A 17211-nucleotide genomic window follows, 5' to 3' on the forward strand; every position below is an offset into this window, starting at 1 on the left:
AACGCAAAACCTGCAGCACAGTAGGGGAAGATTAGCTAGCTAATCGCTAGTTAGCTAGCAATCTAGGTATCCCAACGCGCTAGCTATACGCCTAGCTAACATTAATCATCACGAACCTTGTCCATCAGTTTCCAACATTTCTCCACCGTCTTTTTGTCCACGGCCCCGGGCTGGTGATGGGAGTGGAGGTGGTGATGGTGTGGCTGGAACGCATCCTTCATCATCCCGATGAGCCCCCCGCCTTTCTTCAGGTTCCCTGCCATGGTCGGGCTCGGCTAGGGTCGGCCAGAGCGACAGGCGAGGCAGGCTAGGGGTCAGGGGACCGAACCGCCTCCTGTAGCTAGCTGGACCGGGCGATGATCCGGCACCCCCCGGCGAGGACAGCGCCCGAGTGGCGAATTCGAGCGAGGGTCCGACGGGGGGAGAGGGATGACTCTATCGGAGCAAGGATCCCATCAGAGTTAACCTAACATTAGTTTGCCAGATAAATGTCCCGATTGTGTTTGACACAAGCCCCTCACTCACACCCTGCAAGCCGCTCTGCTGCAGCTAGCTGCGCTGCTCCTTCTCTCTCTGCAGGGACCCACGCAGGCTAATTAGCAAAGCAGAAGACCTGTCTCTGCTCGTCCTTAGCCAGAGGACAATGGCACCGTTTCTCTGCCCGAAGCCTTGCGGACTGGAGTGTGTCCTCTTCTCTGACAACCCCCGATGTCGTTCCCCTTTTTCTCAGCAGCTCCTTTCGTCTGTGTTCAGTCTTGACGGGAAGTTCTGTGGCTGTGACACTGTCAGCCCTCCTCCGCGGGGCTGGCGGCAGAACAGCTATCGATGATTGAAGAGGGAAATTACTCATAAAAACTCAGAGCATCACAAACGTACACGGGGACAGGGGCGAATAAATAATTGTGGAAATTAAACATTGCCTACTATTTTTCTATTTCCCCCCCGTGACGTGTATGCGCGGCCCTTGCCTTTCCTGTACGTCCCCTTCCGTTTGCCTCGCCCTCGCCCCCCCAAACTCCACGCCTTCTCTGTGCGCGTTCGCGACCCGTGAATGTAGTCGGACGCGCGCCTCCGCTTTGACAGCATTCATAAAACGTCCAAGGGATGCTGAATGCAGCCCTGAATTCTCCCTGCGCGCTCCTTGGTCGCCCCTAACAACAAGGGACGCTTTGACATGTCACACTGGAAATAAAGATCCAATTACATGGCTGTCTGCCTGAGCTAAAAGGGCAAAAGTGCCCTAGTCAAGTTGTGATTGGCTGTTATTACAGTCAATCAACTATCAATCAAAGTGGACAGTCAGTCCATGGCAACTCACACAGCAACCGATGCTCAGCAACAATGGATCATCCCCCTACCATGTAGTTAAAACAGGCCAAGTGTGTACAACTGAGTAGCGACCATGCCTCCAAAGAAAGGAGGGAAGAGAAAAATCAAAAATACCATGAAGAAGCTACCAGAAAAGAGTAATTTTATTTACAAGATATCCATGATTCTGTGCTTGTGTGATGCTGATTCATACATCTGTTTACAATTATTATTCTCTCTTATACAGGTGAAAATGACTTGGAAGCAAAGTATAGGCGCAGTATTCTGGATATAGCCGTTCTGCAGGATCATCTTGGTGAGCAGCGATTCTGGGTTAAATTTGCCCTCTGTTATGTATATTTTACTGTACCTATAGGCCAAACTACCAATAGACACATACTGTAGTCATGCACATACAGTATATATTGTATCTGGGGCCAATTTGAAGGTGGATAAAGTAGGATGACATCTCACTTGTTAAAAAAAATTGGAAATTCATACCTGTATACATTTTAAATGTGTTAATATTGAACAAAACCAACCACATGGTTATCATATATTTTGGACTCTGTGCCCTCCGATGTATAGCATGAGTTATGTGTGTCAGTATGCGCTATGAAACTCTTAAGTTGTCAATATGTCTCTCCACCAATACCACCACAGTAAGGCTTATGTGTGTGCATGTACACGTGTGTGTTTCTGTGTTTGTGTCAGCCTTACGGTATGATTCGGCGATGAAGGCCCAATCTGACAGCACCGACCTGAGGAGACGCATGAGAGACATGGAGCAGAGGCTGCAGCACGAGAGGCAAGGCCACAGGGATTTCAACTCAGGTACAATACAGTGACGGCACGAATCAACCTGTAGTCTCTCTTTTAATAACCTAAATACCTTTGATAAAGAGTGGATCCTCATGAGAGTAAGGACAAGGGGCATGTTAGCGTAGGTTAGGGAAATTTTTGAAAACTCTAATTAAGTGGGAGCCTAAGCTGATTCCTACATCAACAACTCACTGAATGTCATTTTAGACTTTAGTCGCCAGTACAAGACCATGCAGGCAGAGCTGACCACCAAGGTGAAGAGGCTGGAGGAGCAAGTCAGCACGCTAACGGAACAGCTTGGTATGGATACCGCCGTACATTTTATAATAACCCCTGTGCATTAATGGGTAAGGACACAGAAACGTCCAAGTAGAAGTTTCCATGTTAAAAGTGACACAGTGTCTGTGTGCTTGTGTGTTCCCAGTCCTGTGTCAGGAGGAGCTGAGGACAGAGAAAAGGGAGCGGGAGCAGGTGGAGCAGGACAAGGACGCCGCCACAACTGACCTCCAACACAAACTGGACAACATGGAGACAGACTACGAGAAGATCCTGCATGTGGGTTACACTATCTGATTCACATAATACTGATACAAAACTAAACCTTTTTAAGGAAGACTCTACAGCAGACAGCATTAACAAAAGTAGCGATAGGAAACTTATTTCTATGTTATCTTCATGTCAAGCACAATCTTTTCCAATCACCTCCCTCTTAAAACTCGTCAGAGGTAAAGGTTTTTAAAGGGACAGATACCAGGTTAGGCGACAGGATGATTTTAGGAAAAACCTCAGCTTCCATTGACAATCTTGTCTCGACTGCTGTATCCTGTAGGACACTCTGGACAGCCTGACATCCCAGCTGTCTGCGGCTCGGCAGGGATGGGAGGACAAGAGCACAGCCATCCACCAGGAGTACAAGGAACTGCTCGCTGACTTTGGACTGAACGCGCTGGACATCTAAATGACAAGGTCCTTATATCACAGATGATATTAGTTGTATTCTACCCTTGTCAGTCCCTTGTTATATCTACATTTGCCTCTTTTTGACTTGATGTCCATGACAGCATCAATTTGCAACTTCCAACTTCTTATGCCTTATACAGAGATAGATTTTTTTTTTTTTTATAGAATATGTGTCCACCAGAGTGCATAAGAGATTCAGTTATCTATGCATATATTGAATACTGCATCATGTAATGTCTGTAATGTTGTGTATCATCCACTAGATGTAGCAAATGACAATTCCTGGTCTGAGAGATGGTGGTGACTTTTTGTCCTAGATACCCAGGGGTTATTGCAGTAGTTTTGTATGCTGTATATGGGTCCATATGTGGGGTATTTTGTTCTTTTAGACATAAGATATTTTGTACCAAGTTGAATAAAGCATGGAAGGAATGCAGTTATATGATATGAAATGATAACTTATGTAAGTGAGTGTAGGCATGTAGCAGTATAGTAAGAGTGCCAAGACTACCACCTCAGGTAAGTATATTAGCAAAGATGGCAGCACCGACTCTCCATATGTTGAGTGGGCAGGAGGCCAAATATGGCCACAAGCAAGGTGAAAGGTGAAAATGGCTACATAAACCAGAAATAGAGTAAGGTGCAATATTATCACTATAACTTGTTGGCTTGCAGTGCAATCATTCAACCCATAATCATGATGAACAAATCTACAAAACAAGAGAAACCAAAACCCAAACAGTGAACAAACAATGAACAGACAAAGTAACAACTAATGATCCAGGAAATATGATTCAGCCACCCGGCATAAATTAAACCCAAACACCCCCTGAGGGAAGAGGGATAAACAAATTTTACTTCCAAGGCCGTCATTTGTGGGTCTTTTTCATGGACCAGTGCAGTTTTTTTAGCCTCTCATCTGTGAGGTAATGAATCATTTACTCAGGGATTAAGATAATTCTGTGCTCTAACGACCAATTAACACAGGAACTCAGCATCCTTTATCTGTAAGCCAATATTTTCTCCTCAAACCACAAGGAGTTTCTGCCTGGTGGAGCCTATATGCTTCTGTTGGTTTAGGATTAAATGGGTTTGACTGGCGTCGTCCCAGTACACAAAACGTGATAAGCATATTGCACCTGCTTTACACTGAAGGAATGGAGCACAAAAAGTAGTGGTCATATGATTTATTGCCAGTGTGCCTTACAGTAACCTTCCCTGTGTGGTTTTCTACAGCTGTAACTTTTTCCTACAAACTAGCAGGAAAAGACAGAATATCAAAGGACTGTGTTGTACACGGTGTGCATGATTAATGAACTACGGCAGTTCCAATTTGAACACTGCTAACATTTGTCTACCGTCATCTAATAATATACTTCAGCACTTGCTCAGAGATAGATGATGCTTGTTTTAAAAAAAAAAAAAAAAAAGCCAGCCCTCCACAGATGTGTAGTTCATTCTTTGGAACTTTAATCCAAGGCCAATGAGACTTTCCATTCCAATATTCAAACTCATTTAGTTTTGTCACTAGTAATATTAGATTTTTTTTGTAAAAAAATTCAGAAGAACCCTTCTTTTGAGTGGGCAAACCAAAGAAGCTTTTATCTGTGTCTGATTTACCAATTTCCACAATAATACCAGGGTGCATTAATTTCTTCTCATGAATACCTGATGTTGTAGTGCTGGCTGCTACACTTCCACTGAAATTGACTTGGCTGTCTACTATTTTCTGTGGCTCTCTGGGTAATGATGCTGCGAGATGGCCTCCAGCTGATGAATCAAGATGCCCACACTGTGATTTCCCATGGAAGCATATCTAGCCAGTGTGTGGGTGTGTGTGTGTGGTGGGGGTGGAGGTGGGGGGGGTGTATGGGTGTGAGAGAGAAAGAGAGAGAGAGAGAGAGAGAGAGAGAAAGAGAGAAAGAAGAGCGAGAGATCAAACACATACACCCAAGCATGCACACCCACCCACACCTATACACACACACACACACACACACACACACACACACACACAGCAAGGCAATCAATGCTTCCCCATCTGAGGGCCATCGATCAAGGCAGGAATGAATAGTGAGGGAACGAAACACCAAGTAAATGAATCTCCATTTTATTTCTCTGAAAGACAAACAATGTCAAGATGTTTTGGTCAATATGTTCAACAACAACTGTCTGTGAACAAAAGGCTGTATACAGGCCTTGACAGCATCTCACCTTGGAGAGAATTCTAGCACTTTGAATACCTTTTCTTTAAGCACACAACAACAGGCCCTTGCAATGAATTGCCAGCAAATCAATAGGAAAGCTCTCTCTTTAAAATTTTTGCTCCAATCTAATTGTGTATTAGGTAGTTACTATCGATGGTCTGTTATACTGTCACTGGACCCATGGATCCAGCTCTCGTTAGTGGCCGTTATGGGGTTGATGTACACATGCGCACCATTAACCTTGGGAAAACTGCTGCCTGGTGTCAGACAAGGGGAAGCAATCTTGGCAGTAGATATGGAATGAATAGATTCAACAATTGCCATTAGAAAGCATAGAGGCCATATTTAGAACCCGCAAAATTCTGCACATTTCCGAATATCCAAGGTCTCATATTTTGGTTTCCTATTACTGGATCGGGGGTTTGTTATATTCATAAAATGTTTACGTGACTGAAATCCCAATAACCACCATCGTTATTTACATTGGAATGGGCCAATAAAAAAAAGTCAATGGCTCACTCCAAGTGTATGAGACGCGAGCCTTTAGCATGCCAAAATGCATCAGACTCAGTACGCTATAATTCTAATATCCTTGCAGAATAACAATCAACTAGGGGAATTGCTATTGCTATATGCTACAAGTGGGTAAGCTTGAGGAGGGAAGTAGATTTTCTCACACCTCTGCAGGCACTCAATGCTCATCATGGGCTCCATAAATCCAACAGCTGCTAGGCTGTGGTGGGTAGGGATGCACTTTATTTATGGACCTGGAGCACCAGAGGCAGGAGGAGAAGCGTACAGCATGATGAAATAAACTTGACATAGCACTGACATACTGGTGTGTGTGTGTGTGCATGTGTGGTTTTGCAAGAGCATGTGGGTGTGTGCTGTGGATGTGCAGTGTGACATGCAGGTGCTGAAAAACTTGTCAACTGTAATGCTGCAGGGGATGGAGGGTGCGGAACAGACAGGGAGGCAGAGAGAGGGAGAGAGGCGGGCTGAATTAAACTGTAACTCAGACGCAGGCGGGAAGTGTTGTGTGGTGTTCACTCATTCACAATCCTGAGGAGAGAGATATACGCTGAGAACCAGACTGATAGATGGTGTGTGCGTACATGAGCGAGTTGTGAAATTCATTAGCCTCAGTTAGACTTCACACCCACACAAATTCTCAGCTGTTCAGCTGATTCACAAGTGTAGACATTAATTTAGTCATGAGGGGGAAACGAGAGGTAGATGCATCAGCTCCTTCTGGTTCACCCAACAATGTTCGTGTTTACTCAGCTAGAAACCCATACATCCTCACTCCTCCTCCGCCTTGTACTCCTTCTCTGCAACTCACACTGTGTATATGTCACTTCAGAACAGGTTACATTGTCGGAGTATTTCTCCCGGTTGAATAATAACACCCCGAAAAACAAAGTGCACTCTCAAGCTATTTAGCATGACAGATCTAAATTGCTTAGAAGGCCAAATATGTCAGAGTAAAGAAGAGACAAAACCAGAACCCCTCAAAATGGAGGTTGTTTTAAGAAATGTATTTATAGTGGAATAAAAATGTCAACATAAGAAAATAAAGCATATAAAATATAGCAGCCAAACCCTGCCATCTCTCCCAGTGGTCTCCCAGCGAAGGTCGCCCAGTGTTTCAGTGGGATTTGCTTTAATTCTGACTCTACTCCTCTTCTTGCCTTCAAGGTAATTGGCAATCTTATTCCAACTACGCTTGATTTAGCACCCCTGTAAATGTTTTTAGTGTTTAAGACGTTGGCATTGGGCGCAGCGAGAGCCTTCTTGCTCTCAGGAGTTTCTTAGTGACATTCAGCAAATGGATAGAAACTTCTTTTATAAAACTGGTAATGAAACGTGGGTCTTTTTTTTCTTTGCTGTTTGCTTGGCAATTATCCAGTAACAAGTTATCATATAAAGAAATATATAAAGTTTAAATGAGAACAGAGGTGTTTACCGTGTGTTCACAATATCTGTGTATGTGTGTGTTTGTGTGTGTAAATGGCATATTGTATCTATATCTATGCACAAGTCTGTATCTTTCTTTTCTATTAACATAATCAATTGCAAATGATTGTTACTTCTGGAATTTGAAAAATTAAATGACATCACTTGGACCATTACTGGGAAACCCTGTTCATCACACTGTATTTACACACCTACCGTAGGACAATAATACTTCATGGATCAGGTGCAATGGCACTAGTGCCTCCTCAGTAGATAATTATAATTATCACTGTACAGCCTTCTCTGCTGTTCCCATTACTTTCTATGGGGTGCCAATCAAACATATCCCATGCTGTTTCAAACACAGATGTGTTCTTGTGAGAGTTCAGACACACTGCAGACCTGAGTCAAACCGCCATTTCAAAGTCCTGCAATACTTTTCTGTGACTGCTGATTGAATTGACCTTGGAAGAGTGGAAATAAGCCCCCTCAAGTAGAAATTCCACCCTTCTGTAATTCCAGGTACTGTAGGTGAAACCAAATGTTCAAAACCATCAATTCATTGAAAACTCTGAAAACGCTGCAGTTTGATTCAAGTCTGTCAACAGCTGAAGCAGCAGGTTTACCAGCTTCTCAAACAGAATACCCATCATCACCATTAATGTAATAATCGGTATTCACCTCGTATAGTAACAGGTTGGGCGAACACATCTCTGGGAAAGATTATTGTGCATATGGAACGGCAAACCTGATGGCAAAATGCTTCAACAACTAGGGGAAAGTGCGACCAGTTACACATGCACAATATGAGACAGTGAGTGCCTGAGATCAAAGACTATAAATTACTATCATTCGACATGGACTTTAGAACATAGAGCTACATATAAACATGGTGAATGACTGCAGAGAGATCGGTTGGATATCTCATAACAATGGACACCTCCATTAGAAATTCACCCCCTTTTTCTCAGGTTGCTACTTTCAAAGAGCATATTCAGAGCATGTTCAACCATAATAACCTGCTGGTGAAACGATGATAAGAAGTGAGCATGGCTAATAAAAGTACAAGAGACATACATCACTTGGTGCCTTCAAGTTGTGTTTAGTTGGTGGCCTAGTTTGGAGGTATGGTGAGTGACAGAATCTTATGGGCAGATTTAAAATGATAGACACATCAGAGCCGAACAAGAAGCAGTGAAGACAGGTGGGTGACCACTGACTGTCACTGTACAACATTCAGGCTACCGTACAATAAAACCTTCAGACGTTAATTCATTTGTCACAGTCAATGCAAAAAAAACCCAAACTAGATCCTAAGAATCCTGTTGCTGGTGTTATGTTCATACTATTTCACTGATGGATGGAGGTATGGTGCGGAATAGTGAAGAAATTTGTCACAACTTAAATAAAAACAAAAAACAATTATTCTTTCCATGAATATCATCCAAATTGAAATTCATTTGATTTCACTACCTCCACTCAATCACCAAGACTGCACTGATCCTCAGGAGATGGAATCATCTTTCAATTACATGTATCAGTGTGTGCTGAAAAGTAGACACTTAAGGACATGATTATTGTCCTTAAATATATTCTAATTTCGGCTCGGGTTTGCAAAAATAAAAGTGTGAAAATGTCAGAGAATATCCTCTCTGATTTGAACTGAAATACGCCTCCAGTAGTGTGTAAAACATCACATTCAATAAAAGTGTAACTGCCTTGACATTTAAAAGAACTCGAGACAACTGCTGATATAAAAAAAAGAAAACCTTTACTACTTCACCAGGGACTTCATGTTTTCCTTGGTTCTGTTGCGTTTCATTCGTACACAGACAGACAGGCTAGTCCTGACGAAACCTGAATTCATCCTTTTGTGATTATGTGGGAAGAGGTGGGATGGAGAGAATGTAGCACTATAGGGAAATATAACCTCCAATCTCAGATCTCAATCTCACACACAGTACACACAGTGCGTATACTGTGCAAGAGATTGTATATACATTTGGGAGCGGGAGATTATAAAGGGACGGTACTATGTCGTTGGGACAGGTGATGAGACAATCATACAGATGCTGATCATATCACGGTGTCAAGAGTACAGGACAGATGGAGGAAGAAGTGATGTCAAGACACAGAGGAAGAACGACATAGACGGATGTGTGTGTTGGTGTGTGTGTGTCGGGGGTTACTGGGTGCAGTTCTAGCCACCATGTTTTTGAGCAGATATTCTAAACAGGGAATCATTCTCTCAGCTACTCAGCGAATCACTTCAGCAATTAATCATTCAATGAGCAACTGCCAACACCTCTGGACATGCATCGCTGTCTTTCAGAGATACCAACAATTAAAACATCTTTTTTTTTTTTTTTTTTTTTTTTTTTTTAGAATATCACTACTATAAAACAAGTCCGTGTGTCTGTGTGTTTTCTAGGTTCGGTTGTTTTTGTTGTCTTCTCAAGGCTGTGGTGCTTTCTTCAGCCACAAGATCATACGTATGGTTTTTGGCACTTTCAAAATAAAAGGATTTGAAGAATGACCTTGACTGTCTGTTCAACTTTGCAGCTCTTCAGAGGCAATATATGTTCATACAGTAAGTTGTCAGATAAAAAAACAGTACTTGTTTAAATTTTTTTTTTTTAAAGAACAATAGAATAACAATATTCAGTACTGATAATACAATGGAGGAGGGAAATAATTTAAAAAAGAAAAAAAAAAGAAACAGCACAATGATGAATGACTGAAAATACTGCATAGTACAAATGCCCCATAGCTGTTTTTGTCCGTCCTGTTCTGCACAGGACAGAGGGCCAACAGGGACAGACCACAAGGAGACAGACTCATCAGTTTTTCCTATGACCAGGGAAAAAAAATCACCCAAGGAGAATCCAAAGCTCACTACTGTCCGATGCCTCCGGGGTGTTAAGGATGTCCGCAGCATTGTCCTGCCCTCTAAGGTCACGCTCAGAACAGCTGAGTCAAAACACCACCGTGACCTTTGATCCCTGTAAAGTGGAGAGGCGGCTGCTGGGAAAGCGAGTCCTGGATATGTGTGTCGGTTCGGCATCGGTGGGCGTTATTCAGGTTCACTGCTATTTGTGGTCTTCTCCCACTCTATGCTTTCCTCGCTGTGTGTGGGGGAGGGGAGGGCGCCGGTGGCCCCTTGGGGACGCATCCTCAGTCCCTGGAAGCGTCGGCACTCGGGGCAAATGCGGATATGGCTGCACCCCCTCGCCACCAGGGCAGCCTCCTGCGCCAGTCTGTGGGAAAGGGGTTCGGGCAGTCCGGTGCCCCCGCACAGCTTGCCGTTGCTGAGGCTAACGGCGGCGGCCCGCGCCCGGCGCTCCTCCAGGGGTAGAGGCCGCGGCCGCAGCATAGAGGTCCCGCGCCGGCGCCTCACCTGCAGGCTGTCGCGGCACAGGACGATCCCCTGCAGCTCCCGCAGCATCTCCTCGCACATTGACTGCTGCAAGCACACACACAGGGAGAAAAAGATAGGGGAGAGGGGGGGATAAGAGGAGAGGGAGAGAGAGGGAGAGAGGCCAGACATCTCACTGACTGACTGACTTGATCGGGACAGACTGGTACACATCACACACACATAACATATAAATCTCATGGTTAAATTTACAATCAATGTACAGCGGGATAAACAGAGATAATTGGTGTAGCGCGAGTAACTGGCAGCAGAAAGGACAACAGAAATAGTACATATGGGATCTTAGACTTACTTTGCTGTGAAACAGACACATACAGACACATCTTATCCACACATCTGCTTGACTGATCAGTAAGAACTCTGTTTATCTACAGTGTATTTAAACTGTGAAACAATTATGACAGCTCAGAGACATGATGCTGCAGCTCAAGTGCAAAACAGGTGTCGGTAATTAGGTGTCAGTTCACACATGCTGCACATGTACACAGTAACAACTCACACACACAAACACGCATACACACACACACACACACAGAGTTTACAAGTTAGACTGAAACGTCAATTTGAGATAGAAGAAATCACATGACGTGGTTTTTGACTTTCACATGCTGAAAGTTTATTGAATAAAAATCACAGTGCTGAGTCCATTTGAAAAGACAAGTTTGTTTTAAAGGAATCACATCAGAAACAAGTATAAGGCATGTTTAAAGTAAAAATAGACTTGTAACGCTTGGGCTGAGGCTGAGTCAAAACATTCAAACAGTTATTTTTTTTAAGAGTAAGCTCTCATCATCAGCACCCTGTATGCATTTATTCCCTACCACTGCTAAGATCTACTATACTCGATGCTCTATGCTACATATATGTAAGAATCCTCTTCTACTGTAAATAGTGACTAATCCATGAATGCATGTAGATACTCTAAGTGAGGTATAAGTGAGGTATATCTTTGGTTTTGTGCTGATTACGTCTCATAGGCTGGAGAGGGGAAGGCGGGGCGCCGTGCCGCGCGAAACCCACAGGAAGAGGAAGTCTACAGCGTTTCCTGTCAAAGCCGTGCATTGTGGGATAGCCTAGCCGCTCCGCGAGGGGGAGGGTGCCAGGGAGGGGAGAGGGAGACAAAGCAGATGCAGGTTAGATAGCCCTCTCTCACCTCAGTTCCCGGCGTCTGCCTCAACATCCACACAAACTCCAGCACCGCCATGAAGATTGCCACCAGCAAGCCGCACACCAGCACCACAAAGATACCGCCGATGTTTTCCATGCCAAGACCTGGAGCGAGGGAGGAGAGCACATGAGACACGACGGGATACCGTGAATAGGTAGAGTGAGACGGGGAGAGAGAGAGAGCGAGAGATGACAGGCAGAGAGAGGTAGAAAAAGGAAGAACAAAAAAAGCAAAAATCAGCAGAGCACGGCAAAGTGTCGAGGTGTTTCCAAACACACGATCGCAAGACAAACTGAGATGGAGCTGAAGGACGGAGCTGCAGATAAAGATTAACTGGGGACAAACCTTTGGCACGATGGTCCTCCTCCTTTGGACACTTGCCACCGTCCCACCATTTCCTCTTGAGGATCTCCAGACGGTTGTCCTCCTGCAGTTTGAGGATGGCCAGGTCAAACTCATCACGGTACACTGACCCTGGAGGGAAGAGAGGGAAAAGGCTTAGGACACTAAGTACACAGCAAAAAAATGTCCTAACAAGTTATTCAATCTCGTGTTCGGCCTTGAATCTCCTAAGAAATAAATGAAAACAAAACGCCCCAATGGGATGAAAAAAATCTACTTGTTTGCGAAAGAATTTTGTTGAATCAAGTTATATTTTCCTGAGTAAGACAGATCACTCCACTTTTGACGTAAATTTTCAAATTCTTGAAAAAAGTTCTGGTCTGCTCCATTAGAAGAATTTGTTCAGTTGATTTTTACAAGAAATACAATTTTAAGACTAAATCTAAGATTAAATGACTTATTAAGATGGACATTTTCTGCAGTGTGCTCGCATATCACAACACAGTGAGCTAGTATGGAAGATCATTTGCTAAAGAGTGGGTTTATAGATCCTTAAAACATCAAAGGAGTTGAAATCAATCTTATTTTATTTTATGTGTTTTCACCCGTCTGCAGCTTGAGTGAACCTCAGATCAAAGTGAAGGCAAACCGTGCGTTTAAACTCTCTGAGCAGCCGGGGAGTCGTGCAGAAACAGTTCCACATTCAACAGGCAGAAGCTTTTCCAATTCCCTTTCTCTCTTCCTCACTATCTCACACCGCAGCATGAAAATAGCACAGCCATTAAGGTCTAGCAGTAACTCTCCATCAGTCTCTCCCTTCCTGCATCATTTTCCTTCCTTGATAGTGACTTGCCTTTTCTGAGGCCTTCCTTTTCATTCTAACTCCCCAGAGAGAGGTTTACATATCCTCCGACTAATATCCCTGCTCCTCACTGCCCTTTCCCAGCTTCAGCGTGAATCACATATTCCACCTCGCCCTTTCTCCTCCGCTTCCTTTGTCTTACTCCCCTCTCTCCCTCCTTCCCTCACTCACCTCTCCTCTGTCTTAGCCACTGGCATATCCAGCGGTTCTCCCACCTGTGTGAGATGACCGTTAAATCCTCTTTTCTCTCCCACCCTAATTCCCCTCCTTTCCTCCCTTACTCCCCATCAACCCCCTTCTCGCCATCCCATGCATATGCATTTCATTCATACTTTTGCTTGTTTGAGCTTGTCCCTTAGCCTTTTGGTATGTAAGAATCATCGTTTACTGCACAAATGTGACTTAACTTATTAATATTTCTGCTTGTCTTGTGGTCCTAATTTTTGATTTTACTGTATCCTGGTTTTAAACTTTGTGCATTTGTTTTGGATGCATATTGTGTTTTAGTGGGACCCCAGGAAGAATAGCTGACACCCTTGTGTGCAGCTAATGGGGATCCTTATCAATAAACACATAGACCAACCCCCCTTCTGCACTCACCCAGTGGCATGCCGATGCCGTAGCCCTTGGTGTCCAGCAGTCCTCCTATCTGAGTCAGGTTACAGTTCCTCTGCCGGTAGTACTCGTTCATGGTGCTCTCCAGCAAGTAGGCGTAATTGGAGTTGAGGACGCGGGCGATGCCCTCCTCCGTACTCTTCACAAACACGCTGGGCTGCTTCGAGTGCATGAAGTTCCACATCCGCTGGTAGGTCTGGTAGCGGGAGTTCTGCCATCAGGAGGAACAGAGACAGTCAGATAGGGGGAGACGGTAAACAAAAGAGTCTATCGCCCCCAAATACATCTTTTCCAATCTTGCGGTTCGGGAGATTGGTTTCATATGTTTGTTTTTCTTTTTCATTTTGTCGACTGATGGATTTATTCAAACACTGATTTTCTGAAAAGTGTGCTGCAGTTAAATGTAAATCTTTTTTTGTTTGTTTGTTTTTTTAGCACACCTTGTTCTATGCGAGTAGCTTCGAGTCCAGAATAGAATCTTCACTTAACCATCCCCATCTGTCCTTTACTCTCTCCCGCCCTGCCTTCCCCAAGATTATTCAAGGTCCAGTGGACATAAAAGAGGAAGGGAGGACAGGGTAATGTCTCTCTTTCCTTCCCTCTAAATCATCTTTCACTGTGTCCCTCTCCTGTAACTCTCTCCCTCTCTCTTTCTCTCTCACGGAGGTCAAATGCAGAGAGGATCAGCGAGGATGAAAGGAGGATAGTATGCGTCTCTCCTAGGGACCAGAGCTGACTGGTGGCCCATCTGCCTGAGAGGAAGGATATTGAGCGCTGGTGTTGAGGAACAGACAGGAAACAGATAAAAGCTGTGGTTGGAGGAGGAGGACAGGAAGGACAGGAAGGTGACGGGGAGGATAACATCGCTGATGACCTATTGATTGTGGAGGGCTCTGAGGTGAGCCTGTGTGTGGGTGTGTGTGTGTGCACAAGTATGTGTTCTCATAGCATATATACCATATGTTCATCTATTTGCAATGCATGTATGTGACCTCTGACCTGGAAGAAGGTCATGGTGGATCCCCCGTGCATGGTGCCGTACTCGATAGCGGTCTGGTCTGCCAGGTCGTCCACTGACTCTATAGGCACCTCCATCCTCTGGACTGTTAGGAAGGCTGCCAGGTTGGCAGTGTAGGAGGAGATGATGATTAATGTGAAGGCCCACCTGAGGAGGAAAGACGGGGGACGGGCAGAGCGGTTATGGGGCAGGAACATAAAGTATTCATGTACGAGGCTATGCAAATAGGTAGGATGGTAGATGAAGACAGATTAGGCGGACGTATAGGAGGTGAAGATTAAAATGAATGCGCACCTGACAGGAGAAGATGCTGCAGGATTTTCAGTGGGTGATGGGATGGATGGATGGATGGATGGATAATGGTGACAATGCACAACTGGACAAAATGAAGATCTGAGTGAACTTTCAACTGCAAAGAACACTGGCAGGCAAACAGACAATCTCTCTCTCCTTCTCTCTCTCTCTCTCTCTCTCTCACACACACACACACACACACACACACACACACACACCACCTTCACCTCAGCAGTCCGGATACATATTTGGAGAGACCAAACACACAATCAAAGCAACCTTGATGTTTATGAAATCGGGAATGAAGCCTCAACACCACATGGAAGATGAATTACATCCCCTGATGGAGCCACCAATTAGAATAAATACATGCGTTTGTGTGTGTGTAAGTGTGTGTGTGTGGTGGGGGTTACAAGCATGGTGTGCAAATTTTTCTTGTATGCGCTTTTGTCTTGTTTGTAGATATGCTCATGTGCAGTAGCGTTCTTATGTGTACATGTTTGTGTGTGTGTCTGTAGTCAATACTAACCACACTCCGCTGACACAACGTGTGGACAGCGCCCTGGGAGCGATGGTCGAACCTTGCTGCATGAAGCCTCCGACAGGGAACCAGAAACTGTTGCCGAGTGAGTACTGGTTGATCAGCAGGTTACAGCGACCCTTCAGACAGGGGTGCGGGTTGTACCACTCGTAAGGTGTCAATCTGGGGAGAACGAGACAATGGGGTGAGAGAGTTAGAGGAGTTTAATAGGAGGGGGTACGGCAAACAAGAGCGGGAATGAAAGTTGAGACGTGGATTGTGACGAGAGCAAAACTCAAGGGACAGGGAGCGAGCTAAGTGGAGAAAGGAGCAAAACAACTATAACAGTCAAGTGAGCACAAAGTCACCTTGGCTCTCTGGGGAGGGGACCGAACTGCTTTCTATTCCCCATGTGCTGTCTGCATACACACCGTGAGCGAAGGCAAACTAATTGGCATGTTCAAATGTTGCTGTATGAAGACGAACTGTTAAGCTGTGTGACAACTGTGTGTTTATGTGCTATATTGTGGAAACACTGTGCTCTCAGTCTGAAAACAAGAGGAAGATTTCATACGGATCAGCTACAAATAAGCAGTAAGCTACACAGAAAATGAGAGTGAGAGCGTTTAAGAGTGGTATAGGAAAATAAATTCAAGGTACCACCCACTCAGGTTGCAAAAGGAGCAAAGGAACAAAATTAACACATTGCACTTCACTACCTTCGGCAAATGAAAGAGACCGTAGACAGAGTAATTGACATACACAAATCACATCACTCCACTTCTGCAGATGTCGTAGACGTGGCAATTATACTGCCCAAAGAACATCTTGTTTGAGATGTGATACATCTTGCTGTCTGGGGTATCATATGTTAATTTGATCCCAGCAGGTGTTACATAAGGTATGTACTTTGCATTGTAGGTAAAATTCCCTCAGCAGCTCAGCGTAGAGTCATAACGGTGCTGTTTCAGTGATGATTTGCAACAGCAGTCATGGCAGTTCCCTGCCTGACCAGCAGGTGTCAGTGTGGTGCTGGAGACCCGCCACCGGGAGGCGAACGTCTCTTTCAGTGAGATGGAGAAGATCAACTGGAGAGACTGGAGAGTAGAGGACAGACAACTAGACACCCGTTTCTTCCTCTCTCTAACCCCCCAACACACTTTCGCTTGTTTTCTCTCTCTTCTTTTCCATCCCCTTACTTTTCCTCTCCCTCTATTTTCTCTCTCTTCAGCATGCAGTGTGTTTTAATGGTGAAATCTCTACCTGGCCACCAGAAAGAGGACACAGCTGACAGCCAAGTAGGCCAGAAGCATGAAGAGCCAAACTCCAGGGGAGAAGGGATCCAGGAAGGAGAAGTAGCCCGGCCTACGTCCCTGCAACACACAAAACACAGACATGCAGTGCAGAGTTAGAATTAAAGGCCTGCTTTGACCAAGTAACTCTTTGAACCAATATCCAAATCACACCAGTGAGTCTAACAGGAGCTTTTGTTGGAGGAAGGGTAATAGGTTAAATACTCACAGGTAGAGGTGGAGAGGAACTAATTAGCTAGTGAAAAAAAATCTGCGTTTCCAACATCACCTCTGCCTGCACAGAGAGCAGCAAGATTAATTATAATAGAACACGGCTGAATTTCAGTGTTGATTCCTATGCCCTAGGCCCAATTTGGCGTGTATTAACCAACATTTACTACTGCCTGAGTA

At 44.5% G+C, this 17211-nt stretch overlaps 3 protein-coding genes across 5 annotated transcripts in view; 1 reads left to right on the top strand and 2 right to left on the bottom strand.

Annotated features, from left to right (window-relative positions):
* cbl (Cbl proto-oncogene, E3 ubiquitin protein ligase) overlaps positions 1–914 on the bottom strand; it is a 38411-nt gene extending 37497 nt beyond the window's left edge. For both annotated transcript variants that reach the window (XM_071900666.2, XM_071900665.2), the window contains exon 1: positions 117–914. In XM_071900666.2, the coding sequence (XP_071756767.2) occupies positions 117–263 (147 nt within the window). In that variant the 5' untranslated portion in view covers positions 264–914. The remainder of the gene's footprint in view (positions 1–116) is intronic.
* A 488-nt stretch (positions 915–1402) lies between these two features.
* drc12 (dynein regulatory complex subunit 12 homolog) lies at positions 1403–3088 on the top strand. The gene is made up of 6 exons (XM_071900727.1): positions 1403–1466; positions 1556–1624; positions 2023–2142; positions 2338–2430; positions 2555–2685; positions 2960–3088. The coding sequence occupies exons 1-6, from the start codon at positions 1403–1405 to the stop codon at positions 3086–3088; spliced, it is 606 nt and encodes a 201-aa protein (XP_071756828.1).
* Positions 3089–10115: 7027 nt separating this feature from the next.
* grik4 (glutamate receptor, ionotropic, kainate 4) overlaps positions 10116–17211 on the bottom strand; it is a 150462-nt gene continuing 143366 nt past the window's right edge. The window contains exons 13-20 of one of the 2 annotated variants that reach the window (XM_078284047.1): positions 16772–16881; positions 15518–15691; positions 14989–15030; positions 14676–14841; positions 13662–13887; positions 12203–12331; positions 11843–11961; positions 10116–10716 (exon numbers count right to left, since the gene is read on the bottom strand). In XM_078284047.1, the coding sequence (XP_078140173.1) occupies positions 10327–10716; positions 11843–11961; positions 12203–12331; positions 13662–13887; positions 14676–14841; positions 14989–15030; positions 15518–15691; positions 16772–16881 (1356 nt within the window). In that variant the 3' untranslated portion in view covers positions 10116–10326. The remainder of the gene's footprint in view (positions 10717–11842; positions 11962–12202; positions 12332–13661; positions 13888–14675; positions 14842–14988; positions 15031–15517; positions 15692–16771; positions 16882–17211) is intronic. The other variant, XM_071900631.2, reaches the window with a different exon arrangement.

Source organism: Centroberyx gerrardi, chromosome 6, assembly GCF_048128805.1.
Source record: "Centroberyx gerrardi isolate f3 chromosome 6, fCenGer3.hap1.cur.20231027, whole genome shotgun sequence".
Lineage (NCBI taxonomy): Eukaryota > Metazoa > Chordata > Actinopteri > Beryciformes > Berycidae > Centroberyx > Centroberyx gerrardi.